We start from the raw sequence: 27848 nt of genomic DNA, 5'->3' as shown, positions 1-27848 counted from the left end.
TAAGTAGCAATTGTTGCACCATATCAAGAGGTACCATGATTGGGCGCTTTCAAGCCCCTATTTAAATTATATTTTCTATTAAGTGTATATACAGGCGATGCATCCTTTGTGAGTATTTACTTGTTGACATGACAAGAAAATTAACAAGAGAATAAAGAGAGTATCAGACACTAAGTTTGGGATGGAAATTGGAGTTAACAAAAGATGTAAATTCATCTAAACAAGCCATCCGAATTCTCTCAGGAGTTGCTGGACTGTCAAGAGGAAACCAGTCATCACACCCCATTTCAGCTCTTGCAGCTCTGATTGCATCCTTGATGGCAAAAAACACAGATGATGCTAGGAAAAATGGAGGCTCGCCAACTGCTTTTGATGAATGGATGGCCTTAACATTTGGATGACCCTACCATTTAGCACACACAACAAGAAACAAGGTCAGTTATCATGTCGATGTCTTCAATTAAATGAACTAATATGTAGTATAGATAGGGAATGGCCAAACACCCAAAAAGTTAGTAACTAAGGTATGATTTTGTTATTAGAAAACAGCATCAAATCTTTATGGAATCTGTGAGCTGATGGTGACATATACTACTATTAAAATGCTATCCAACATATCAACAGTTATGATTGTGATAACATACTTACACAAATATAACAAACTATGATGTTCTTTAAATCTCAATTCTCAACCATTGATTTCTTAATCAAGGGTTATGATAGCTTACTTAACATTTTAAAGTGACTCCTCACTTTAGAGGAGCCAAATCCAGGAGTGGCAGTACTTGTACTTGCTCATTTGTTATTTGTTATTTACATTTAAAATCTTTTTTTATTCATTTTCCCATTTTACACCTGCCAAATATTCTTATACATGGGTTACACATTACTCCACTGTGCCACCAAGAAATGTAGCACAATGAAATTACTTCAATTTGCACCATCTACTCTCCCATAAGAAAAGAACTGAAAAAAATGTTCAGGGTTCAGGAACAAACCTTCAGAAGTGAGACATTAAATTTCAGGGGAACATCATTTACAGAAGGAATTTTATAAGCTCCAGGACCATTAGTGTAAAGGTGGCCAGGTGGGACCCATTTATGTGCTCTATCTCCCCATTTAAGCTCCTCTAACGCTGCCCAGCCCAAACCTTGAATAAAAGCTCCTTCGATCTGTGAAAATAAAAAACAAGAACAAAATATGAATATTTTTTTTTTGACGAATCGAAGCGACAAGGAAAAATATGAATATTTGATATATATCAAAGGCTTAATTCTAGTTTAGGTCCCTGATGTTTCAGAAATGGGCGATCTGCACCCTCCATGTCTAAAAGTTGCAGTCAAGGTCCCTTTTGTATCCAAACTGTGCCAACGAAGCCCTTCCGTTAGCTTCCGTCTGTTGACCAAACGGAAATGGCTTACGTGTAATTTTATTTTCTTTAAACATTTTTTTTTTGTCCAAAATCCTTCCCCTCAATTCATCAAACCTGATTCCCCCCAAATTTTTCCCAAATTGAACCCTAATTTCATCAAGGTCATTTCAGCTTCTGTTCACTGATTTTGTTTCTCTCTGTTTTTTTTGTTGACGTTATTTTTGGGTGGTGGGGACAGGGTTTACGAGGTGGCGATTGATAAGGAGAAGGAGACAGTGACTGTGAAGGGAGCCATGGACGCGAAGGCAGTGGTGGCGACCTTGATGCAGAAGCTTAAGAGGAAGGTGGAGGTGGTTCCTCCAAAGAAGGAGAAGGAAGGTGGGAAAAAGGAGATGGTGGCAGTGGTGGCAATAAGAAGAAACAGAAGGGTGGTGGCGGCGGCGGTGGAGGTGATGACGACAAGGAGGAGGAGGAGGGCGGCGGCGACAAGGGGAAACTGGAGCATCAGAAGCAGAACAAGATGGTGGATTTGGCACCTGTTTATGGATAAGGGCATCAAGGTTATGGCCCTTATTGATATGGCGATGGTGATCTTCACTACATGGGGCAATTGCACGAAGGTTCATGAGTTTGCTTTTGGGCACAGTTTTTTTTTTTTTTTTTCTCTTTGTCCCACCCTTTTTCTGGTGTGCTACACTCCACTCCTCATGAAATTATTTGATTTTGTACCTCTTATGAATGAAGAAGATTGATAGAAGAATTAACAGATAAGGATACAGACAAAGTGAAACTAGAATCAAAGGATAAGAATAAAAATGAAATATATTTCCCACTTTAGCAGCTACTTTTTGTGTTAGAAACTAGAATCAATTTGATTTGCAATTGCAAATTCTCTGATGCTATGCTATGATGTTGTAAATTGCAATTGCAAATTAGGGTTCAATTGGAAATATAGGGTTCAATTTGGGAAAAATTTGGGGGGAATCGGGTTTGATGAATTGGGGGGGAATGATTTTGGACAAAAAAAAAATGTTTAAAGGAAATAAAATTACACGTAAGCCATTTCCGTTTGGTCAACAGACGGAAGCTAACGGAAGGGCTTCGTTAGCACAGTTGGGATACAAAAGGGACCTTGACCGCAACTTTTAGACATGGAGGGTGCAAATCGCCCATTTCTAAAACATCAGGGACCCAAACTGGATTTAAGCCTATATCAAACAAGATGCTGAAGAATAGAGAGAAAATTTTGGAAGCTGTAATTCAAAGTAATTTATATCGCACAAGGAAAACAACTTTCATCTTTTCCCCCGGACAATTATACAACCACAAAGTGAAGCCAAACAGGTTAACAAAGACTTTCTGAATAACAAAGATCATGTTATCCTGATCAAATAATGTTTTGCTGTATCTCTGATCAACCAAAAAGTCAACACAGGCATTTTTTATTTAAAAAGATGAATACATATGTTCAAATTATTTATGAAAGCGAAAATTTATTCCCCATTATAGAACATAACTAAACTGACTAGTTCTTTTCTGTCAATTTTCCTCATTTTCATTCAGAAGAATTCCTGTCCTCTAGTATTTTTTCTCAATCTTTGATAGGAACTCAAGGTTAGGGGTTAGTTAGTTAGTTAATTAGAATGTTTGATAGGAACCCAATTATTAGGAATAGGCCCAATACTACTAGAGTCCATGAAAGTAAGAGGAAGAGGTGCAATGCACCAAATCATTTCCCTTGAGAGGAGTAACCGCCTGCTGAGGTGGCATGAGCTGTGCAGGAAGAGAGAGAGAGAGATTGGAGATTATATAAGCATGTATTGTGTGAGAGAGAGGTAGGCTTGAATTGGGTTTAGGCTTGGGACTTGGGAGAGAATAGAGGCACTCTCTAATTTGCCTCTGCTGTCTTTTCATTTATTCTTCTATTTGTAACTGCTACACTAATTCTTGGTGATTTCACCAGAATCTCAGTAAATAATACCAGTTTATTTCAGTCTATTTCTTCCATTTTTCTGGGCCCTAACATTGGTATCAGAGCACCGATCTAGGTGCTGTGGTAGCCATTGATTCCAGATGATGTTTCCAGAATTCGATGGTAGATGGGCTTATGGATGGATCATCACAGTGGAGCAACACTGTGAGCTCAAAGGAGTATCTGAAGAGAAGAAATTCTCAGAGGCTGAGAAGGCTTTGACGCGTGATGCTTTCTTTTGGTGGTACCTCTGGAAAAAACGAAATCCGAGAGCAACGTGGTGGGATTTTGTGATTGCTTTGCTGAGAGAATTTGAACCAAACTCGGAAACGTACCTACCAGAACCAATCCAAGAAGCGACAGAGCAGAAGGATGAAGCCAGAAATGCCAAGGAAGCAAACTTGGAAATCAGAAGAAACTGGTGTGCAGAATGGATCCACTCCAATGGCTACGGGGGTGATCAGTGCGAAGTCGTTCCAACGGAGAACGGCGAAACTGCAGCAGAAGAGAAACCGATGGATGCACAACTTCAAATCGGTGACGCTCCTGAGGAATCAAGAAGAGCGGCAGCAGTATTAACAAAGCAGGTAACGTTGGGGAAGACGAATCCAGAAGGGAAGATAGAGCTGATGCTACCGGCGCAAACGGATTGTGGCGCTGCTACAGCGACGCAAACTTTGCCGACGGCAGCGGAGAAGACGGTGGACCAAGCACCGAATGTGCAAACGAGAGCGCTGGTGATTGAGCGACCACCTCCAAAACCGCCGTACTATGGCAGTCATTGTTACATCCGAGACGGAGCCGGCGGAAAGTTCGGAGCTACTACAGCGTTGGTGAAAAACGAGATGGTTAAGCGGCGGCCACCACCTAAGCCACTAGAATCCATGGACAGTGGTGTTTGTCCGGCGGCGCTCACCCCACCGACGGCGGCGTTGGGGTCAGAGAATCAAGCTACACCGGCAACGAGAATGAGAGAGGAGGTAGCAGAAGTCTCTAGACGTCTGAAGGCAAGTGTATGGGCAAAATGGAGACCAAACGAATTGGGTCCTTCTCTCAGCCTAATGGGCCAAGCCCAAGAGGTAAGTGGCTGGCTTAAAACCCAAAAATTATTTACCCAATTTTTACCTGCGGTTGGAAGTAAAGGGAGAAACGTGTTAGTCTTTGGGAATAATACTAGTTTTAAAGCTCTATTTTCTGAAGTGGGACATGTGAAGAAAGCAAACAAGCCACGTGTGGAACTACAAGAAACACACCAGTATTTTCTTCTAACGGGCCTCACTAAAAATTTCATGGGCCCAATAGTTCAGAATCTAGACATGGGTCGGGTCTTTTCTCAGGAACCCAAAGTTTTCAACCAGCCAAGTTGGACCCATGTTACTGGAGGAGTAAACGCTGGATTTGCACAAGGAGAGACCCAAGTTCAAAGGCACCCTGATCTGGGTGCAGGGAGTGCACGCGGTTCTAGTAAAATGTTTTCAGCAGTGTTCAAAAGAAGACAATCTTCGAATATCTTATCCTCAGAAATAATGGGAACTCTAAGCTCCAAGCGATGGGACCCGAGTAGGAGTTTGAAACTTTATCAGGTTCTGGAACATCTGGCACAAGAGCAAACAGGTAGTATATCGAACTGGCTTAGTTCTTCCAATGAATTAGATGCTCAATTTCATAACTTGAGGCACCAAAAGCTTGAGTTCTATACTCTGAAGTGGAGACATGCACAACTAAATTCTTCTGTGAGGGAAATTGAATTCGTTGATAAATGTATGTGGGTAATTCATAAGAATTTCTCATGCACCTTTGGGAAAACCCACCAGAATCTGAAAGTTGTTCATGAAGATATCAGGTCGTCCCAGAAAGAGAATGGGAACTTAATTCTTGTGCTGCTACTGAGAAAACTACTAATCACACTTAGAAGTGTGAAGCTGGGAATTATATTATGGTCTCAACCTGCTGTTCCTAATGCATTTGAGTTAAGAAGGTGGGATTTCAATGATACCAAGATCAATTGGCCAAGGTGGCAATATGAACTGAATTGGATGCATTTCCTTGTCATATACACACATCGGGAGTCAAGCTGTAGATTGCAGTTCTTCCCAATTCCAAGACTTCTAATCTACGGGTCAGCAAGCGTTGCCTCATGTTGGTTCATTGTCTCTGCTGGATTAGAATTTGGATTTCACAACAGGGATTCACAAGTTACTGACTTCAACAAATTAAGGGGAAGACAAGAACATACTGCGTGGCATCAACCTTCTGGGAGCACTTTGAATTCTTGCCACTTTTGTTCACATGGAAGTAGAGGGGTGATTGTTTGTGGTGACTCTACTGTTGGTCGAGTCAAGGACTTGTGGGCTCATTATATGGATAGTCAAAGGGGATACTATTGCATGCTATTTGCATCATGGTTAGAAGGTGAGAAAGTACCTGAATTGCTGAGTAATTTGTTGAAAGCTCAAGATCTACTCAGTGCTCAAGACAAAAAGCTGCAAAGACAACTTGACTTGCTGACTAGAAATTGGCTAAATTCTCTGTCACAACTTCATAAATCAAGATTACTAGCTGTGGAACCCTATCAGGGATTCAAGGTTGATTCTCATGGAAATCTTAAGGAGATATTGAGCATGGGAGTGGAGGAGTATGAGCTGGAGAAGGTTTTGGAAATTCCACAGCAAAACCAATTCTCTTTCCAAGTGGGTAGTAGCAACATTCAAGGTTGGCTGCATTATAATGTTAGGAACTACACTGTCCTGCCAGAGGTTGTGGAAACATCTCTTAGCCCACATAGGCAGAACATACCTCACCTAAGAGATGCAAATGCTGCTGATCCAAATGAACCTCATGCAACAACTTGGTCCACATCTTTTCAACAATGGGATCCAGGTGGTGGATTCTTTGGGGGCAGCAACATACATTCAAGGAGGATTCTCTACATCCATCCTTGAGGACAAGGATGTTTTGAGGGGGGGAGTGATGATAGGAACCCAATTATTAGGAATAGGCCCAATACTACTAGAGTCCATGAAAGTAAGAGGAAGAGGTGCAATGCACCAAATCATTTCCCTTGAGAGGAGTAACCGCCTGCTGAGGTGGCATGAGCTGTGCAGGAAGAGAGAGAGAGAGATTGGAGATTATATAAGCATGTATTGTGTGAGAGAGAGGTAGGCTTGAATTGGGTTTAGGCTTGGGACTTGGGAGAGAATAGAGGCACTCTCTAATTTGCCTCTGCTGTCTTTTCATTTATTCTTCTATTTGTAACTGCTACACTGATTCTTGGTGATTTCACCAGAATCTCAGTAAATAATACCAGTTTATTTCAGTCTATTTCTTCCATTTTTCTGGGCCCTAACAATGTTATTGAGGCATGTAGCCTATAAATAACAGACATTAGAGAGTTAGGGGTATCTTTTAGTTCATTTTGGGTTTTGGGGCCTAGGAAGAGGGTGTGGACTCTCTTGAGATTGAGTGTGGACTCTTTCTCTTGTACTCTGCCATGATTCTCAGTTGGGGAATTAGGGTTTATCCTCAATAAAACATCTGGTTCTAACACTGGTATCAGAGCACCGATCTTGGTGCCTGAACCACAAATCTGCGCATGGAAGAGACAAAGAGCAAGCTGAGAATTTCAGAGGAAATTCCAATTTTTGGTGGAGATGAAGCTCTGGAATGGATACAGCGTTTGGAGGTTGTGCTGCGAGGAGTTTCAGAAGAAGAGAAGTTGCAGGCTTCAATGGAGGCTTTAGAAGGAAGAGTTCTTACTTGGTTTCAATGGTGGAAACGTTGTAATCCGAATCCGTCATGGGAAGGGTTCAAGATTGCAGTGGTGAGGAGGTTTCAGCCCTCAAAGATTCAGAATCCATTTGAGTTGCTTCTTTCTCTAAAGCAAGATGATACGGTGGAGGATTATGTGAAAGATTTTGAGAGGTACGTGGGTGCTCTCAGAGAAATTGATCCAGAATTTGTGATAGGCACTTTCTTGAAGGGATTGAAGGAAGAAATCCGGATAGAGGTACAACTTTGTGAATTTCATTCTCTTTCTGAGATTATTCAGAAAACCATTCTTGTCGCACAAGAAGGGACAGGATCGAAGGTGGATTCAGCACCAGAGGAAAAACGAACCTTTGAAGCAGAGGCGTCGCCGGAGAATCCTGAAGCGGCGGAGGAGGAGCGAGTGTTGGCGGAGGTATCGCCAGCGAATTTGGAAACCGCGACGGAGACAAATTCAGCAGTGGCGGAGTCGATTCAGAACCTAAATCTTGAAACAGAGGATGAATCGGAGATGGTGGCGGAGGAAGAGCGAGTAGCGGCGGTGGCAATTCAGAGATTCGATCCGGAAACAGAGGGTGAACCAACGATATTGAAGGAAGAGCGAGGTTCTCCGGAGGCCAAGACATTAGTCTTGAATCTCTCGTTGTCGGAGAGGTCGATTCGTCCGCCGGCGAAACCACCGAATCCACCTGGTTGTGCGCTGGACATTGCAAAACTGGAAGAGGCAGAGTTGTGTCCCCTTTGGAGTTGTAGGAGGGTGGCGCAACCACTTCCACCACCGGCGAAACCGCCGGAGTTGTGGCGTGATGGCGGCTGTAACGTGGCGCCGCTGTATCTGTCAAGCTGTGAGGGGATCGGCACTCGCGGGCACAGTGCAAGGACGGAGAGGGCAGAGATCAAGGTTTGGACTTGCAAGGCAAAGGGGCCAAGCCCAAATCTCAGATTGGAGAAATTGGGCCATACTGATGATTGGGCCCAAATTAGTGGAGGGTCTCATTCAACCCAGGAATTGTTTTCCCAATTACTGCTTGTTGCTAATAGCTTGGAATTGTACCAAGTTCCAGACTTTACAAAGTATTCAGTTGTTGTTCCTCATGCACTGAGATTCGGTATCTGGGATTTCATAGGTACTGAGATCAATTGGCTGAGGTGGAAATTGGTTAAGATTAGGCATGAAATTGGTTCTGGACATGCAATTGGGGTGAATAACGCTATTTGGATTCATGACATAGCCATGGTAATGACAGTGGTTGAACTCCTTGAGTGTCTTCATGCTTTTCAGGTTGAAGCTAGTTCTGCGTATGAACATAGGGTGAGGAATATTAGCTTGGAATTGCTAGGTTTTGAAGAATTTCCTGGCTTGCTACTTCAAAGGTCAATTGACAACGGCAGCATCTATTTCAGTGATTCTGGGGTTTGGACCACCAAACCACACAAGCCTTTACTTTTCCAAAGGGACCAAAGCTATAGGATAGAGTGGTATTCAGTTCCAGCATTTTTGCTTCACTGGCAGCTAAGTGCTGCGCCATTTCAACCTCATGCTTTTGTTGAATTAGATGCTGAATTTCAAAATTGGGGCTTCCTAGGTGCTGAGTTCCATATTCTGACTTGGAGGACAGAGGAGCTGCTTAATGGTTCATGCACAACTTGGATGTTATGTTACATGCAGTGGGATCCAGGTGGAAGCTGTGATTATTGTCACTTTTGCATAGTAGGCATCCTTGTTCAATGTTTTAGTTTGCTTTTTGTTCCTCACCTTGAGGACAAGGTGAATTTTCAGGGGGGGAGTTTTGATAGGAACTCAAGGTTAGGGGTTAGTTAGTTAGTTAGTTAGAATGTTATTGAGGCATGTAGCCTATAAATAACAGACATTAGAGAGTTAGGGGTATCTTTTAGTTCATTTTGGGTTTTGGGGCCTAGGAAGAGGGTGTGGACTCTCTTGAGATTGAGTGTGGACTCTTTCTCTTGTACTCTGCCATGATTCTCAGTTGGGGAATTAGGGTTTATCCTCAATAAAACATCTGGTTCTAACAATCTTCAATGAACTTTCTTGCCTAATCTGATATTAATACTAATAATAATAATAATAATAATAAACCACTATAGAAGAAAATCACCTGTCCAACATCTATTGCTGGGTTCAGAGAATAACCTAGATCCAAAAATATGTTTGCCACCCTGGTGTGGAAATCTCCAGTCAAGGTGTCAATTTCAACCTCAGCAAATGCAGCCCCATAAGTAAAATACCTAAAAGGTGCTCCTTTACCCGTCGTCCAATCAAAACCAATATCAGGTGTAATATAAAATCCATGGGCAGAAAGGTCTATTCGTTGTGCATAGCATGCACTAACTAGCTGAAAACAATAAAAAGCATAACAAAACATGTTAAGTAGTTTCAATCACAAAGGTTCCTTGTAACAGCAGACAATCATAAAAGCTACTTGTACTAAGAAGAATTGTGGACAAACCTGCACAACATATTGCTACAGTTGCAATTCGGTTTCTATAAGTGAAGTAATCACTTCAGATGGAAAAATAAAGGGTTATAGTCATTAATTAGAACATTGTAACATCTGAGATTGAAATATTTCTATAATTATAATTGTACATTGCTATAATAATTCTTCATTTTTTTCCGCCAAAGCAAATACCTAATTAGGATTCTGAAGACAGTGGATGTGATTTCTTATACAATCCTCAAACCCAAGATATTCCATATGAAATAGATCTAGTAAAATATTTTTTCCTTTTATCAGAAATTCTAACTAGTCTAAATTTTCACAACTCCATCTCATCTGTCCAACTACTTAGCATTTATATAGACTTTATGTAAACATATAACTTCCATAAAATACAATAGAAGTATGTTCTATATAGTCATTTATTCCATCATTTTCAGGCTGAGAAGTATAAACATCAAATACAAGAGTACCTCAGCAAACGTGTTGAAGTTATTTTGCGAAGCAATAGGTTTCATTCGTGCCATTATTTTCTCACATGCGTCTAACACAGCTGCTCCATACATATCAGAACTTGCAGAAGCTGCTGTTGGAGAAGAATTAGGAACCTAATTTTGCCACAAGCAAATCATAGAAATTTAGCATAAAAAACAATAGCTCAGATCCAATGAAGTGTAAAAAGGGAAAATGAAAAGAAAAAGAGAATTCAAATGAACCAGAAAAGCATTGTAGGATATTATTATATTAAAAAGGTAAGCAGCAAGGTTGCAAAAGACCCTCTCTCTTTCTTATCTTTGCTTGGGAGCTTTATGTGTTCTTCTCTGAAATTAATCTGGATTTTATATTTGAAAAATGACACTATTTGTTTTTCCCCATATTTTGCCAAACCCATGCAACTTTTTAAAATTACCAACTGGAGTTTGCTTTCCTCAACTATGAATTTGACTTTGCTAATTTTCTTTTGGAAGGAGGTCCAGGAAAAACTCATCCAAAAGAAAGAGAGAAATATTTGGAAGGAGAGAAATAAAGCAATATATTACTTATTTACCTGACATGATCCAGCAGATAAAAATTTCCAAGAAGAAATATAACAAACACAGAATGGATGTCAATTTTTTTGCATGACATGGCTGTGCAAAATTCTTGTGTCTATTTCTCTTATCTTGAAGATTAAATGGACAGAACCCTATCAATTTGTGAATGTTTATGAAAAGACTGATAGACATGGTTCTTACAAGACAATGTCATGTAAAGTTTTAACGAAACAGAGTAACTTAGTACCTTGTCAGTACTTGTATCTGATATAAAGACCGAACTAAGGGGGATATTGAAAGCTGATGCAGCAACCTGTGCAACTTTTGTATGTAAACCTTGCCCCATCTCTACACCCCCATGGGTAACTAAAACAGTTCCATCCGTATAGACATGAACGAGAGCACCTGCCTACAGTTATCAAGAAAATATGAGAGCACATTGTTGTACTATTCTAATAAGTAATAATGCAATTAATTCAAAAGTACAAATAGGAATACAAAGAGAGAAAAATTTGAATGAAAAGCACCATAAAAATAATAAAGAACAATTACTAACCAAGTTAACAGATGAATATCCAAGAACTCAAATGAACTTCTGAAACAAAACAAAAGACCGTATACTACAATATGTGGCACTTAGTTCACTAAGTTCTTTATCTTTTGGTTTGAAGTAATAAAGTATACTAGTTCTTAAAGGAATATCCTTCATTAAATGGTAGTAGTTTAACCTATACAGGTATAGTCATTGTTGAATATCTGTTAAGATCTAGTTTATTATTAGTCTTATCTCATTGAGATATAGTTTAGATTTGTTTCTCTATCTTAGATTAGTATATCTTAGATTAGTATCTATTTAAATAGAGATGATATCTATTTAAATAGAGATAGGTTTAGATAGATTTAATTTCTTTTTATCTCTTTGTTAGTCTATATATATTGTAGTCTAGTCAAGTATTAATCAATGAAATATACAAGTAATATTTTCATCAAATTCAAGTGTCATTAACTAGAGCTCAAGAGTGCAGCGGATTTTTTATGGAACTCTACTTTTGAGAAAGCTTGATCACCAAAAGTATACAGTGAAAAACACTATCAGAATTTGGAAGGCCTAACTCTACCCCAAAAGCTAGCTCAAGAGGTGAGGATCGTCTTCCCATATATAAGGGCTATCTTGATCATATCTCTAGTCAATGTGGGACTTCTCAACACACCCTCAGGTTTAGATAGATTTAATTTCTTTTTATCGCTTTGTTAGTCTATATATATTGTAGTCTAGTCAAGTATTAATCAATGAAATATACAAGTAATATTTTCATCAAATTCAAGTGTCATTAACTAGAGCTCAAGAGTGCAGCGGATTTTTTATGGAACTCTACTTTTGAGAAAGCTTGATCACCAAAAGTATACAGTGAAAAACACTATCAGAATTTGGAAGGCCTAACTCTACCCCAAAAGCTAGCTCAAGAGGTGAGGATCGTCTTCCCATATATAAGGGCTATCTTGATCATATCTCTAGTCAATGTGGGACTTCTCAACACACCCTCACGCCCAGGCTGGTATTATCATCCCCTGTGACCTGTGCCGTCACTATTCCGCTGTTGAGTTCCTCAAAATTTGGAACCCCTTATGTTTCTAATTTACTCACTAAAAGCAACCACCACCGGACACCGCCGACCGCCGCTGTCATAGTTTGCCACTGCCACAGCCGTGTTCACCTCTTGCTCACCATTCCAGTGCCGCCAGTCTCACGGCCACCTGAGCATCCACGAACTACCACAAAGTTTGGTGATTCTTCTCTTCTTTGTCAGATATATGACTCTACAGTGAGAGTGAGTTCTCAACTGCCACCACCACTGGCCTCGTCTACTTCAGGCAACCAAAACCCACCAGCTACCTCTGACGCCACCAGCCACCAACGCCTTATCCAGTTTTGCTTGTTTTTCAGCCAGGATTTCATTTCTGTGGCCCATTTCTGTGTAAGAGGTCTCCTCGTTTTGCTTCAGCCCATTTAGGTCAGCGGGTCTTCCGCGTTTCAGGCTGTTTGGTTTAGGGTTCTTACCCTGTTTTGACGTCTCCCGCCAGTCTGTTCATCATGGGTTGGGTTCTCAGTTTGCGTCTTGTGGTTCGAGATGCTCTTATTACACTGATCTCGGCCAACTTTATGCTGTCAGGTTTTGAAGATGACACACCCTTGTCAAACCTTGTTACGTCATCTCCGTAAGTTTCATTCTTGATTTTTGGTTATGTATTTTTAGGGCTTCAGCTTTTTTATCAAGCTCAAAGGCGTAATGTAATCCATATAGCCGACCTCACTTAGTGGGATAAGGCTTTTATTGCTGTTGTTGTTGTTGTTGTTGGTTTTAGGTATTAGAGTATATGCTATGGAGTTAGTTACTCTAGTAGTTAGTTATCTTAGCTGTCAAGCTTAGCTGTCAAAGCTGAGCTGGCATAACAGAATTAGTTAGCTTCTTATGCAAGCTTGTAACTCTCTATAAATAGAGAGATCATCAATTGTACTCTTAAGTTTTACAATCAATAAAATTCAGTTCAACATTTCCAATATGGTATCAAGAGCAGGGTACGGTCCTTGAGGCCTTTCTCTCTTAGATTTTTCTTAGGTTTTTCTTCTTCTTCTTCATCACCATGGCTGATGAAGCTTCTGCTCCTGCAACTCCTATACCTACTCCAGCACCAGTTTCAGTGGCTCTGTCACAATCGAGTGCATCTACACTGGTTCACAAGCTCACGCTGAAGCTTGATGATTCCAATTTCCTCTCATGGAAGCAACATGTTGAAGGAATTGTCAGGACTCATCGCTTGCAGAGTTTTCTTGTAGATCCAGAGATTCCACTGCGTTTTCTCAGTGAACAGGATCGTATCAATGCTATTGAGAATCCTGCATATCAACTCTGGGAGCAACAGGATTCTGCCTTGTTCACATGGCTTCTTTCTTCTCTATCGCCTTCTGTGCTTCCTACCGTCGTGAATTGCAAGTACGCGTGGGAGGTTTGGCAAGCTGTTCTTGATTTCTTTCAAGCTCAGTCGCTCGCGCAATCTACACAATTGCGATCTGAGCTTCGAACCATCACCAAAGGATCGAAGAGTACTTCGGATTTTCTCAAGCGTGTGAAGTCGATCGTGAATGCACTCATCATGATTGGTGATCCGATCTCTTATCGTGAACATCTGGAAGCGATCTTCGATGGTCTTCCTGATGACTATAGTTCTCTGATGACGATTGTTTACAATCGTAGTGAGCAGTGCTCGATCTCGCATGTTGAGGCGATGATCATCGCGCATGAAGCGCGTTTGGATCGATCGCGCGCTCGACAACTTCAAGTTTCTGCACCGGCGGCACTTCTCGCTCATGCGACTGCACCACCGCCGTCGCCGGTGGTTTCTCCGTCTCCGGCGACACCTACTGCACCGTCTCCGGTGACCGTCGCGCCTCCGTTACCGGTACACACTGAAGTCAACTATGCCTCGAGCAACGTTGACTCCTCATCAGCATCTGATGATCGTGGTAGATCTGGCGATTCTCGCGGCTCTGGTGATCGCGGTGGCTACAACAATTATGGTGCACGCGGTGGTAGGTCGAATCGCGGTGGTCGTGGCTCTGTTCAGTGCGAAATCTGTCACAAATTTGGTCATGATGCTAGCATCTGCTATCATCGAGGAAATTCTTCTTCCTCTGGTTCTCAGAGTCAACCTACTATGCCATCACAAGCTGCTGTTTCTTCTCTTCTTGGCTTGCTTCCACAGTTTGGTTACACGCCATTTCGTGGATTTCAGCCTTTTGGTTCTCCTGCACAATTTGGTGTGCCTTTTGCTGGATCAGGCTATGGTCCTAACCTTCCTTTTCAACAAGGTGCTATGTTTGCGTCTCCTGGCTATGGTTACACTGCTCCTGCACCTTCTGGTTTTGGATTTGGTTTATTTCCTCGAGCTCCAGCACAACATCCTCGTGCACCTCAGGCTATGATTGCTTCTGCACCACAGGCTATGGTAGCTTCTGCTCCTTCCACCCTTGGCAGTTGGTTCCCTGACTCAGGAGCTACACATCATGTTACTCATGATGCCTCAGTTCTTTCAGATAGCATGTCAGTTACTGGCAATGATCAAGTGTTCATGGGTAATGGACAAGGTTTGCCTATCAAATCTATTGGTTCAGCCTCTTTTTCTTCTCCATTACACACACACACCACTCTGAAACTTCACAATCTTTTGTTAGTTCCTAATATTACTAAAAATCTTGTCAGTGTTAGTAAATTTGCCAGGGATAATGGTGTTTTCTTTGAGTTTCATCCTTACCATTGCACTGTTAAATCTCAGGACAATTCTAGGACTCTCCTTCGTGGCTCTCTTGGTCAAGATGGCTTATACACCTTTGATGGCATGCACTCCTCAACATTCCTCAAGGGACTTTCTTCTGCTTCTGTTCCCTCCACCTTTTCAGTGACCAAGTCCTCTCTTGCTGATGTTAATAATACAGTTTCTGTTTTAAATAATGTACCTAATGTACCTAGCCACACATCATATGAATTGTGGCATTCTAGACTAGGGCATCCTCATCATGAGGCTCGGCAATCTGCTCTTTCCATATGTAAGATACCAATACCACATAAATCAAAGTTTTCAGTTTGTCAGGCTTGTTGTGTTGCTAAATCTCATAGATTACCTTCCTCTTCTTCTACTACAGTTTATACTTCTCCTTTAGAATTAATATTTGCAGATTTATGGGGTCCTGCCTCCATTGAATCTTCTGCTGGTTATTTTTATTTTCTTACTTGTGTTGATGCCTTCTCCAGGTTCACCTGGATTTATCCTATTAAAAGAAAATCTGATACTTGTTCTGTGTTTCTTCAATTTCAAGCAATGGCTGAATTGAAATTTGGACTTAAAATAAAATCAGTTCAAACTGATGGTGGCACAGAATTCAAACCTCTAGTTCCTTATTTTACTAAGCTAGGTATAGACCATAGACTGACTTGTCCTCACACACACCATCAAAATGGTAGTGTTGAGAGGAAACATCGCCATATAGTTGAAATTGGTTTGTCTCTCTTGGCCTATGCTAACATGCCTAATTCTTATTGGGACCATGCTTTTCTTACTGCTGTTTTTCTCATAAACAGGCTTCCCACTCCAGTTCTTGATAACATTAGTCCTTATCACAAACTCTTCAAAGTTCCAGCAGATTATAGTATCCTTAGGGTGTTTGGAAGTGCATGCTATCCCCATCTCAGACCTTACAATTCATCTAAATTGTCCTTCAGGTCTAGAGAGTGTGTTTTTCTTGGCTATTCTTCCTCTCATCAAGGTTACAAGTGTCTATCTAGTGATGGAAAAATCTACATCTCCAAAGATGTGAGGTTTAATGAGTTTAAATTTCCATATTCCACTTTGTTTAGTTCTGATGCTGTGATGTCTAGCTGTTCAGGAATCTCTTCTACTATTCCTGTTATTGCTTCAGTTCCTCTTGAGCAGCAACCCCTCTTTGCAGCAGCTCCTGCATCTCCTGCAGCTACTGGTTCTTCTCACCCTCTACAAGAGGCTTCTGCAGAAGCAGTTGCAGCTACTGGATCTTCTCTTGAGCATGAAGGATCTTCAGTTCCTCATTCTCCCAATGAAGCAGTTACACCTAATGCTTCTCCTCCAGCATCTGATTCCTCTGCTGTGCCTCCAGTAATTAATGTTCATCCAATGCAGACTAGGTCTAAGTCTGGTATTGTTATGCCAAGACTTTTTCCAACTCTATTACTTGCACAAACTGAGCCTACAACTACAAGGAATGCTTTAAAGGATCCTAAGTGGTTAGCAGCAATGAAGTCAGAATATGAAGCACTCATGGCCAACAATACTTGGACTCTGGTTTCTCTTCCAAAAGGGAGACATCATATAGGGTGTAAATGGGTGTTTAGGATTAAGGAAAATCCTGATGGATCAGTCAATAGATACAAAGCTCGCCTTGTGGCTAAAGGATATCATCAAGTAAAGGGGTTTGATTATGCTGAAACTTTTTCCCCTGTGGTAAAACCAATCACTATTAGGTTGATCCTTAGTTTGGCTGTCTCTAAACAGTGGCATATACATCAGCTAGATGTGAACAATGCATTTCTTCATGGTGCTTTGCAAGAAGAGGTGTACATGCAACAGCCCACTGGTTTTCAGAATTCAGACAAGTCTCTTGTGTGCAAGCTTAATAAAGCTTTATATGGACTCAAGCAGGCTCCTCGAGCTTGGTTTGATAGATTGAAGGCAGCTTTGGTTAAGTATGGTTTTAAGGCTAGTTGCTGTGATCCTTCCTTATTTACCTTTCACAACAAGTCCAATGTGATCTATATTCTTGTCTATGTTGATGACATAATCATCACAGGAAAATTCTTGCCTTTTATTCAAGAGGTAGTTCAGAAACTTAATTCCGAGTTTGCTTTGAAGCAGTTGGGACAATTGGACTATTTTCTAGGGGTTCAAGTACACCACTTGCAAGACAGATCACTCCTCTTAACTCAGTCCAAATACATAGGAGATCTACTTGAGAGGGCTGATATGGCTGAGGCTAAGGGAATTTCTACACCTATGGTTAGTAATTCAAAATTGAGCAAACATGGGGGAGACTACTTTGAAGATCCTACACTCTACAGGTCCATTGTGGGGGCTTTGCAATATGCAACTCTCACTAGACCTGAAATTAGTTTTGCTGTCAATAAAGTGTGCCAATTTCTTAGCCAACCTCTACAAGATCATTGGAAGGCTGTCAAAAGGATACTTAGGTATCTAAAGGGAACTATTCATTATGGCCTGCTAATTAAGCCTTGTTCTTTGCATACTCCAGTGCCATTGACTGCATATTGTGATGCAGATTGGGGCTCTGACCCTGATGACAGAAGGTCAACCTCAGGTTCCTGTATTTTCTTTGGCCCAAATCTTGTCTCCTGGACATCTAAAAAGCAAACACTGGTTGCCAGATCCAGTACTGAAGCTGAGTACAGAAGTCTGGCCAATACTTCTGCTGAGTTGCTATGGATTCAATCACTGCTTCATGAGCTTCATGTTCCATTCATGACTCCAAGAATCTTATGTGATAATATGGGGGCAGTTGCTTTGACCCATAATCCAGTGCTTCACACTAGGACAAAGCACATTGAACTAGACATTTTCTTTGTTAGGGAAAAGGTTCTGAATCAGTCTCTTTTTGTTCATCATGTACCTTCTGTTGATCAGCTTGCAGATATATTCACCAAAGCCCTCTCTCCTACTCGGTTTGAAGCACTTAGAACCAAACTCAATGTGGCTGAGAAACTTGTTTCTCACCCACCTTGAGTTTGAGGGGGTATATTAGAGTATATGCTATGGAGTTAGTTACTCTAGTAGTTAGTTATCTTAGCTGTCAAAGCTGAGCTGGCATAACAGAATTAGTTAGCTTCTTATGCAAGCTTGTAACTCTCTATAAATAGAGAGATCATCAATTGTACTCTTAAGTTTTACAATCAATAAAATTCAGTTCAACATTTCCAATATTAGGGCTTCAGTTGCTGTTAGCGCTGGCTCACTCTATAGATTTCAAGAGTTATCGGTGTCAAAGTTGACACAATTGTCCATCTCGGAAGCCAACAATCGATCGACCTCAAGTGTTTTTTTTTTCTATGTGGTTGCTGCTGGTTAGCTGTTCTTTCAGCCTTGTTTTGCTTTTGCGCGTATTGTTGCTGGTTTTTCGCCCTAATTCGCCGACTCTTCTGACCCTAAGACACTCCAGAACACTTAGTTTTGACTTGCATCAATCTCAGCCAGATCAAGTATGATAAGTTGCCTTTTGTCTGCCCGTCGATTTAGCAGGAGTTCAAAAGGTCGACCTATTCAATTCAATTATTCGTCAAGACCCTCATTAGTTTTCTTTTCTCTAAGGGATACATTTGTTACAAGCTTAAAGCCAAGTAAGCTTTAGATTGAGAGGGAGTGTTGAGATATCTATTAGGATATATCTTGTTGAGATAGATTTGTTAGGATATGGTTTGTCAGGAATAAATTTTATTTTGTTATGATAGATTAGAATAAGATAAGATACTATTATTTAGATTTTATTGTTTTAGGGTTAGTAGTTTACTAGGAAACCTCTAGATATCTAGTCTATAAATATTGTACTTCTGAATCAAGTATTATCAATCAAGTATCAATAGTTATTTAGAATACTTCCAATTTCTCTCTTCATAAACTAAAAGAGTAAATCCTATCATTTCAACAAAACCGAATAAGAAGACAGACAGACACACACACACACACACACACACACACACACATATATATATATATTACAATTAAGTTTTGGACACATCCCCAACAGCAGCTACCCAATCATACACTAGAAATTTTGTGACCGCTAGAACATATACAACAAGCTTGACAAGCTTCCTTTTATTCTTCCGTAGATTTCCATGAACAGTTGAAACCACTTTTTTTATTTTTTTATTAAAATTAAAATAACAAGAAAGAACTCAGATTTTACCTGGTTCATCATTTTTGTTGTAAAGGATATACCAAACTTAGTAGGAACCATAGCAATGCCACGCTTTCTCCAGCGGTTATGACTATTGAATTGGACAACTTCTTCACGTGCCTTCTCAAAGTTACAGGATAATTTAAGTTCATTCCATAGCGGGGCTAGTGTGCTGTGCTGAACTACCTGGCCATAGTGCAAAATGGATCCTTCCCCTTGAAAATTAATTTCCTAGAAAGATAATTGGATTAGGATGATAAACAAGAAAATCCAACATCAAGTGGGATGACAGTAAAATTTCATTCAGAAGTGATCATTATCATCTAATCCTATTCCCACTAGGTGGGTTGGCTACATGAATAATCTAATCAATAACTCAAAAGAGAGAATGAACTAAAATATATCTTACTCTTATCTCTTCTGGGCTCATTTTGAGTTCCACAGCAATCCTCTGGATCCAGTTTTCCGTAATGAGCATGCCTTGAGGACCACCAAATCCACGGAAAGCAGTGTTGCTAGGGAAATTAGTGGAGCAAACCCTTCCCATTACCCTCATATTTGGTATTTCATACACATTATCTGAATGAAACATAGCACGTTCAAGAATAGCAAGCGACAGATCCAATGAATTTCCAGCATTGTTATAAAGTTCAAGATCCAGTGCAAGCACCCTCCCTTCATTTGTAAATCCAACCTGAATCAAATTATGTCCAACATTAATTACTCAACCACGTGAAAAATGAAGAAAACAATGCCGTTACTCAACTTAAAACAATTGGCAAGAACATTAGGCTGTATGATAAAGGGTGAGCAAGAAGCAAAGAGAGGTTAGGTTGATTATCTCTCCTCCATCAGATTTTCTACAGCATTTGATTAGACAAGTCAATAAACAAAAACAGGTAAAGAAATTTGGAATAGCACTAGTTAAGATTTGCCAAAAGGTGGTTTGGTCATTAAAATGGATGAAATGGATGATAGTCCATTTAAAAGGCATGAAGCAGATTTGAAAAAACATTGAGAGAAACCACTAAAGAAAGACATCGGTTTAAATGGCTTATTGAAACTTTGGTTTTTGAAATAGGTCAATTGTATTGAAGAAACCATGTAGCTCACCCCCATCAAGCTGGTTGTTGTTATTGTAAGAAAATGAGTCAAGGGCTAGATGAACATCATAATATGCAAAAAATAGGGTGTTGGACGATATATTATGTTCCGGCATATCAAACATCACTAAGAAATTTCAAGAGAAGATAGTCTCAAGTTCATATTCTGGTACAAACCTGGAAGACATTTTAAAGAAAGCGGTAATTTTATAGGGTTTCGTTTTATAAACAACATAACAGAAAAACACCAGTTAAATCTATGTAAACAACTTCGGCAATACCTTATACTTTCCAAGAAAACTATGTCTTTGCCCAGTTATCATCATGTCTACATCTCGGTCCAGTGTGATTTTCACTGGTCGATTTAACAGATATGATGGAACTGAAGCTGCAGCAGCAATAAAGGATGATCTTGTCTCCTTCCCCCCAAATCCACCACCAATTCGCTTTGTTTTGCAAACTACCTTTGACATGGGAAGACCAAGAACACGAGAAACATCTTTCTGGTGCTTCTGAGGGGCCTGCAATAACACAATATTATTTTCACAGTGCAGTTATTTCTTTAAAGCCACAAATTACAGTTCATACAAGCCAGCACCATCCACCACCTCACAATCCCAAGACCTTGCTGAAGCTTCTTTCCAACATAATAGTAAAATTATAACAACAATAACAATAGACTAAGAATGAAGAAAATGCCAGCTCCCACAATCATTTGACGAGAAGCGCTAGCAACACACTCTCTAACACACTATTTCCAACACACTCATATTGGTTGAAATTCATGTGAGTCCCACCATATTGAGGGTGGGATTCATAAAATTGGTAGTGGGAATGGGACCCGTACAACTTAGTGGACCCCACATAAATTCCAGCGAATAAGAAAGAATAGTGTTAAAGAGTGTGTTACTAACATTTCTCATATTTTGCAACAGAGTAACACTAATAAAATACAGTTCTCAAAATGTCCATATGAATACCAGCTCTTAAGACAGTTTTTCAAAGGAAATTTCGATTTCCCTGTCGAAAGAATTAGATAAAACAACTGAAGTAAAAACAACCCCTTTTATTCAACTCCTATATCAGTTATGCTTCACTCTGTATCCATTAGGGTTGTACAACATATGAAATAACTCTGCCAAAGTGGAATAATTCATATTCTTATTCTTAAACACCTTCTTTTTTACTTTTTGTCTATTGTTTGACTCTGTTATCACCATTATACTGATCTGCACTCTGCAGTTATCAACACTTAATTGTATATGAATACTTCAGCGGTTCAGTCAGACATGGCTGAATCTTTCCATAAAGCAAATGATATGATAAAACAAGAAAATGCAGACAACTTCTGTTTACAAAAGATATGTACATTATAAATTTTAGATATTCACTATGAAAATGTACAGCTTACTTGAGTAGATGATATCATGTGAACTTCATTTCCACCATCCACTGTCCATACCAAACTGCCATGTGGCTCCAGATAAAAGTGTTCCTGACCTCCTATCTGAACTTCTCCTTCAATTATTCTATCACACTGACCTGACTGAAAACAGTGATCAACATCACCTTTACTCAACCACTTTTCTGTGTTGGGATGAAAACTTTGAGCATCGATGGCATCCTGTATTGATAGGATGGCTGGGAGCTCTTCATACTCCACATGAACTTTTCTTGCCGCTATCTTTGCATTTTCATGTGTATCGGCCACAACTATTCCTATAACCTGGAAACATGCATACATATCCCATTGATTAATAATGACAAAAGGCTAGTGCAAGAGCAGATATTCGAAAAGAATTCATCACTAACACTGTAAAGGTCATTCACAAACTTCGAGGTTTGGTCAACTATATTCAGAAAGTAAGGTAACAATGAGTAGGAGGTCGTGAGTGTTTCATAGTGATTGGGAATGGGTAGGTGCAGTGAATTGGACAATTCATCATAGTATTAAATGAGATCATGAAATGAAATTTAAGGTATGACTCGACTATAAGCTAATAATGTAGACTATTATAGAGAATCTAATTTGGTTTAGCAACCAACCTTAGATTTAGACATAACTATGTATACAATATCTTGTGAGAAAAGAAGGGTAGGCAAGGTACGTAGGGCATAAAGAAGAGTGAAGTGTGTCAATATTGAAGTTTGAAGAACATAGCTGTGACCAACTCAATGAGAAGTGGTAGTAGCGGGCTGAGATAATGCTGAATTAAAATTGCAATGTGTAGGTTGCAGTGTGTTATATACCAAAATAATTGAAGTCTCATTACTAGCTCCAGTATGCAGGACAAGTCTATTTCACGTATAGCACAACATACACTGACAACTCAAGTGTCACATAATATTTATTAGAGTAGAGTACACATTACTCTGATTAAGAAGTTAGTTACTGTTAGTAGTATAGTTAATATTTGAGTTAGTTACATTCTGTTAGAATGAGCTGTCAATACAGCTGTCACATAACTGATTCTGTTAGAGTTGGTAGCTTGCTTAGCAAGCCTTGTATTCTCTATAAATACTGAGATCACTCATTGTAATCTTTACCTTTTCAATCAATGAAATTCAGTTGAAGATTTTCAACAATATTTATTTTTCTTTTGCACATCTTCATTTCATACCACAATTCCATTTGTTAACCGACGCAAAAATAAATCCCAAGTGAGATATTATTCAGTGTTAAATACCTGACCCACACAAGTGATATATTCTACAGCAAAAAGGTCCTCATCAGGAACAACTGCTCCGATTTTATTATCGCCTGGTACATCTTTTGCCAGAAATAAGCCCACAAATCCAGGTGAAGACCTGGCCCCTGAATCATCAATTGAAAGTATTCTGCCATGGGGTTTTCTACTCAAAACTAAGGCAGCATGCAAACCATTTGGAGGCATTGGTGTATCATCTGTATATACTGCTTCTCCTGTAACCTAAATGTTAAGTTATATTAATCATGTAGCCAAGCTCTCACACACACCAAAATAATAGTAAGATACAGAATAACAACTGAAAATGTGAGATTTAAATAAAGAGAGAATGTGCGAGTAACAGAAGACACAAGAAATTCATAGATAAAAGTAACAACCCTAGGAAAGAGTGACTAAATTGATACAATCATAATTTTCTCAATAAACTAAAAATAAGGGTCCCATACATTATGTAGCCAACAGAACGAAATTTCATATCGTAGTTTATTATTTTTGTATAAGAAACTTTGTCATTGTCCATTACTGAGTGGCCCCTGAAGGCATAAATGTCAGTAACATGCCTTTCAAGAATAATAATGGGAAAAGCTAGATATAAACAACACAGAAGTTGCACTGTGCAGTGTGCATATGATTTGTGGGGACAGTACACAATATAGGCTTCTTCAGGATGCATCTCAGCTTCGGTTAAACATCTGACTTCTTCACAGAATTATAGATTATCAAATTCCTACCATAGTTTTAAACTACTACAATATAGACATGAGTAAGAGGATTTTTCCCTTCATAATATCATATTTTAGCAAGTTAAACAGAGAGAAGAAGGAAATAAGAAGGTGTAAGCAAGCTTGAATGAATATAACACTTTATTAAAATTTTAGGGAAGAATATATATAGGTTCAACGAACCTGAAGTCTTGAAGATAGATGAATCTCAGGAGAACCCACAGATGTCCCATGTTTCATGATTTCATAGTCCTGAGATCCTGTAATTGATGGGCGGTGGACACAGTGCACAGCAGATAGATGGGATAATGGTATAGACTCTTTGATGCCATTCATATGATGAGACACCCACAGAAAAAATTTAAAAAAGAAACTTAGAGTCAGAGATTTCCTGAACTCTACCATTCCGCCAGGAGCATCTTCCTTAAGTAATATATCCTTTTGTAGGACTTCCAATGCATTTCGCAATAGATCTTGGTCCCAATTCTTCCCTATGAGAAATTCTTTAGTTTTTGTTGCAGAAAGTGAATATGGAGCCACCCCACCATAAAAAATTGATGCATCAGCAACCACCCAGTTTTGACTTAGTTCCTGAAGATGAACACGAATTCCTGCATTTACAATTGCAATATCATCATCCCTTCTATGGGACTGTTTAAATTCTCTCACAAACTCAAAGGTCCTATTCCATGGCAAGAATACCGACAGCAAGATTTCATCACATGCCAAATCTACCTTACGATAACCCAGGAAGAAATTTTCTGCCAGTACTGTCCTAATGTTTCCTTTCGAGTTAATAATTTGAAACTTCGCTCTAGCTGCCATCCAGAGAGGATTCAAGTCCGATATTGGGCTGGCAGTACATATATTTCCACCAACAGATGCAACATTTCTTATCTGTGTTCCAGCGAACCATTTCAATTGCTCAATAAAGGCCTTACAAGACGAAGTTTCATGAGCAGCTTGCTCAGTTACAACCTTTCTGAAAAGTTTCAAGAGATCTGATAGTCTCACTGCAGCACCTATCTCCAAGCCACCATCCTTAGCATCCAAAACATTTAGTTCTGGCACATGCATTACAGAAATCAGAACTCGATACTGCATTCTCTTTAGTCTCATCTCAATTCCTACCTCAGTATTACCGACCAGCAACTTTGCATCTGGATATTTGGCCTTCAAATCCAATACATGCTGAAGTGTTAAAGGCCGATACCATGTTAGCCCCCCAAATCCAGTCAAAGTTAAGGAGGTTGGTTTCCTTAACAACAGTTCAGGAGGAAAAATAAGTTCCTTTTCTGTATATCTGTTTCCATCTACTTCATCGTAGGAAGCAGGTTTATTTCTATCATCACTGACTACACATTTATCATTGGCATTACACAAACAGGGTTTTCCAGTTGATGGGCAAACAGACTGACCTTCTTGAAGGCCCAATGAAGAAACACCAGTATATAAGATATCGCTAGTTTTGGCAAAGACCCGGAATGCATCAAGTATTGATCTGTAACCAGTGCATCGGCATAAATTGCCTGCAAGGCATTCTTCAATTTGTTCTTCACTAGGTGGTGTTTGACTTGACCGCAATAACGCATACATGGACATAACAAACCCAGGTGTACAAAATCCACATTGCGAACCATGAGCACGAGCCAGAGATTCCTGGAGAGATTACAAGGATAAGTTCAAAGTATTGATACGTAAATATAAATTCAAAATAATGAGAAAGCTCACAGCTAAACCAAATCTCACAAAACATGAGAACCAAACAAATAAAGGGTACTAAATATAATAGCAAGCAACTAGTGTGAGCATGTGTCACCTGGATAGGGTGCAACCCATGCTTGTAGCTTCCCACTCCCTCCACTGTAATCACATGCATCCCTTCTACAGAGTACAATGGGGCTAGGCAAGCATTGATAGCATAGTGTCTGAAAGAATATTTTCAACCTAAAATGGTAAGATTAATGGCAAATACAAGAACGTAGCCAGGGACGGAACCAGGTTAGATAGAAAATGGAACAGTCACCCCCCAATATAAAATTTTCCTTATCAAAATAGCATTTGCATGTAATATTCACTCCCCTATGAACTTCTACATTACCTCCTCTAATTAGTTCTTGTTGATTTTTTCTTAACGAGTTAAATTTTCATCCCTAACAAATTTTTCTGGGTCCGTCCCTGAACGTAGCCTAGCGTTTCACAAGTAGTACCATTATATCAATGGGGCATGAGAATGAAACACTTACAAGCATTTCCTGAACTTGGTATCATAATGAGAAACCATAACAGTACAAGCTCCACAACCACCTTCACCACAGCCTAGTTTTGTCCCAGTAAGACCTATTGTATCTTTTGTACCAAAAAAAGGTGGAAAACTACAATTAGTCTAGCTTCAAAAAAAAGAAAACTTCAAAACTAACTAACCAAAATTAAGCATATGAATAGAAAATGAGAACAAAAAGTCATAAAACCAACACATCAAAACAAGTTCCATTTTTTCTCAGACCTTATTTTCTCCAAGTGTCAATCAACAACAACAACTAAGAACAATGAAGTCAAATGTAAACAACAGATTGAACTTGAATTTCAAATCAACCTCTGAGATACTCAAGAAGAGTGAGATGAGCCAATCCATCAGGCAACCCTCTGCGAACTCCATTGACATACAAGAAAGCCTCGTTCGACACCTTCAAATCTTGCTCAGCGTTCAAAGATCCCATTTTGGAACACAGTTTTCTACTATATCAACTATGAAGTAGAAAGAATCAAGCTTGTTTCCGATCAACACCAAATGAACCGATAGAGATTCAATCTTCTAAGTCCAAAAGTTTCCTACTCATCTACGCAAGTGAAGGGAGTTGGGTTTGGCACCCCACCTATGGGGCTTGGCACCCCACTTTATCAAATACGCTCCCTATTGAATACGGAACTTAAAATTCCGTACTGTATTTAAGCATGCGTGTCACATTTTCAACCACTCATTATATACTAAAACAGATACGGAATTTTATTTTCCGTATTGATACGGAACTTTAAATTCCGTATTTAATAAAGTGGGGTGCAAAGCCTAAGGGGTGGGGCACCAAACTCAATTCCCGCAAGTGAAGGAAGTGAAGGATATATAAAATTTATGGGTCATGATTATGAAATCTTGAGTCCCCCCAAGTTGGCCCCAAAAGACAAAACTTTCCAACTCATGATAAATGTGAAAAAGTTCTAGATGGACATCAATTTTATAGAATGTATATCTCATTTTAAATATTTCTCATGTTTTCTTATCTTCAAAAATTGTGTATAGTTATTTGGTACATTGAAAATATAAATTGCATTATTCAGGGATTGATCTTATGACCTCCTCACCCCAACTCATGTCTCTTAATTCTTACTATTTGATCTATCATTCGGGTGACAAGTTTTTGTGTATAATTTTATTTAGGGAGAAGTATAGGAAAGACATGTCCATTTTAAAATATAATTGGTTCTGAGCTTAGCATTTCAAATTATTAAAAAAATGATTGGTTTATTTTATTATATGTTAATATATTTCTTTCATTATTCATAATTGTGGTGATTTTAAAAAGATAAATAAACAAGATGAAATGGGTTGAAAATGTGTTTAGAAGCTAGTATTTGTAATGCTTGTTTGTAAGGACTAAGGAGGAAAAAATAAACTATTTTCACGGTTATCAAGTGAAAAGGGGTTTCCAACTTTTTTTTCATGTCTACCACATTTTGTGTGTGTTTAGAGAGGAGTTGAGTCCAATGATAAAAGACGGCTGCGTTTAACGTACACCACGTGATTAGGTGGTGTACGCGTGCTCCATCAAACTAATTCATTGGATATAACCATATAATATTGGACGCACGAGATTCAGAATGGTACTGTACACAGAAAACCGGTGAGGGCAGGTTTATAAAAAATTGCTATGAAGCCCATCCAAATTATTATATTTCATTTACACACTACACGTTGCTGACAGGTTTGTAAAATGTAGTTGTAAGCGGAACCATTCGATTACATTCCATCTATAAAATTGCTGGTTGAAGGATCGCAAAAGCTCCTTCAAGCCAGAAAGCACTCGCTTGGAGGGTCCTTATGAACAGGGTTCAAACTAGATGTGATTTGACAAAAAGGAACGCAATTCCCTCTTATGCTTCTGTGCTGTGTAGCATATGTGCAAGTGATGAAGAAAATAGTATGCACCTGTTCTTAATTGTA

At 39.4% G+C, this 27848-nt stretch overlaps 1 protein-coding gene across 1 annotated transcript; it reads right to left on the bottom strand.

The window, feature by feature from the left end:
- Nucleotides 1–31: 31 nt before the first annotated feature.
- On the bottom strand, nt 32–26488 carry LOC130743466 (xanthine dehydrogenase 1-like). Its single transcript, XM_057595718.1, has 14 exons — nt 26226–26488; nt 25876–25978; nt 25449–25557; nt 23813–25288; nt 22887–23129; nt 21611–21925; nt 20481–20720; nt 19506–19790; nt 19106–19327; nt 10850–11011; nt 10042–10176; nt 9227–9463; nt 999–1172; nt 32–403 (listed from the first exon to the last, which is right to left on the bottom strand). Exons 1-14 carry the CDS (start codon nt 26347–26349, stop codon nt 164–166), a joined length of 4065 nt encoding a protein of 1354 aa, XP_057451701.1. The 5' UTR covers nt 26350–26488; the 3' UTR covers nt 32–163.
- Between the last annotated feature and the right edge of the window lie 1360 nt (nt 26489–27848).

Source organism: Lotus japonicus, chromosome 3 (assembly GCF_012489685.1).
Source record: "Lotus japonicus ecotype B-129 chromosome 3, LjGifu_v1.2".
Taxonomy (NCBI): Eukaryota; Viridiplantae; Streptophyta; class Magnoliopsida; order Fabales; family Fabaceae; genus Lotus; species Lotus japonicus.
This window is presented reverse-complemented; position numbering and strand designations above follow the sequence as displayed.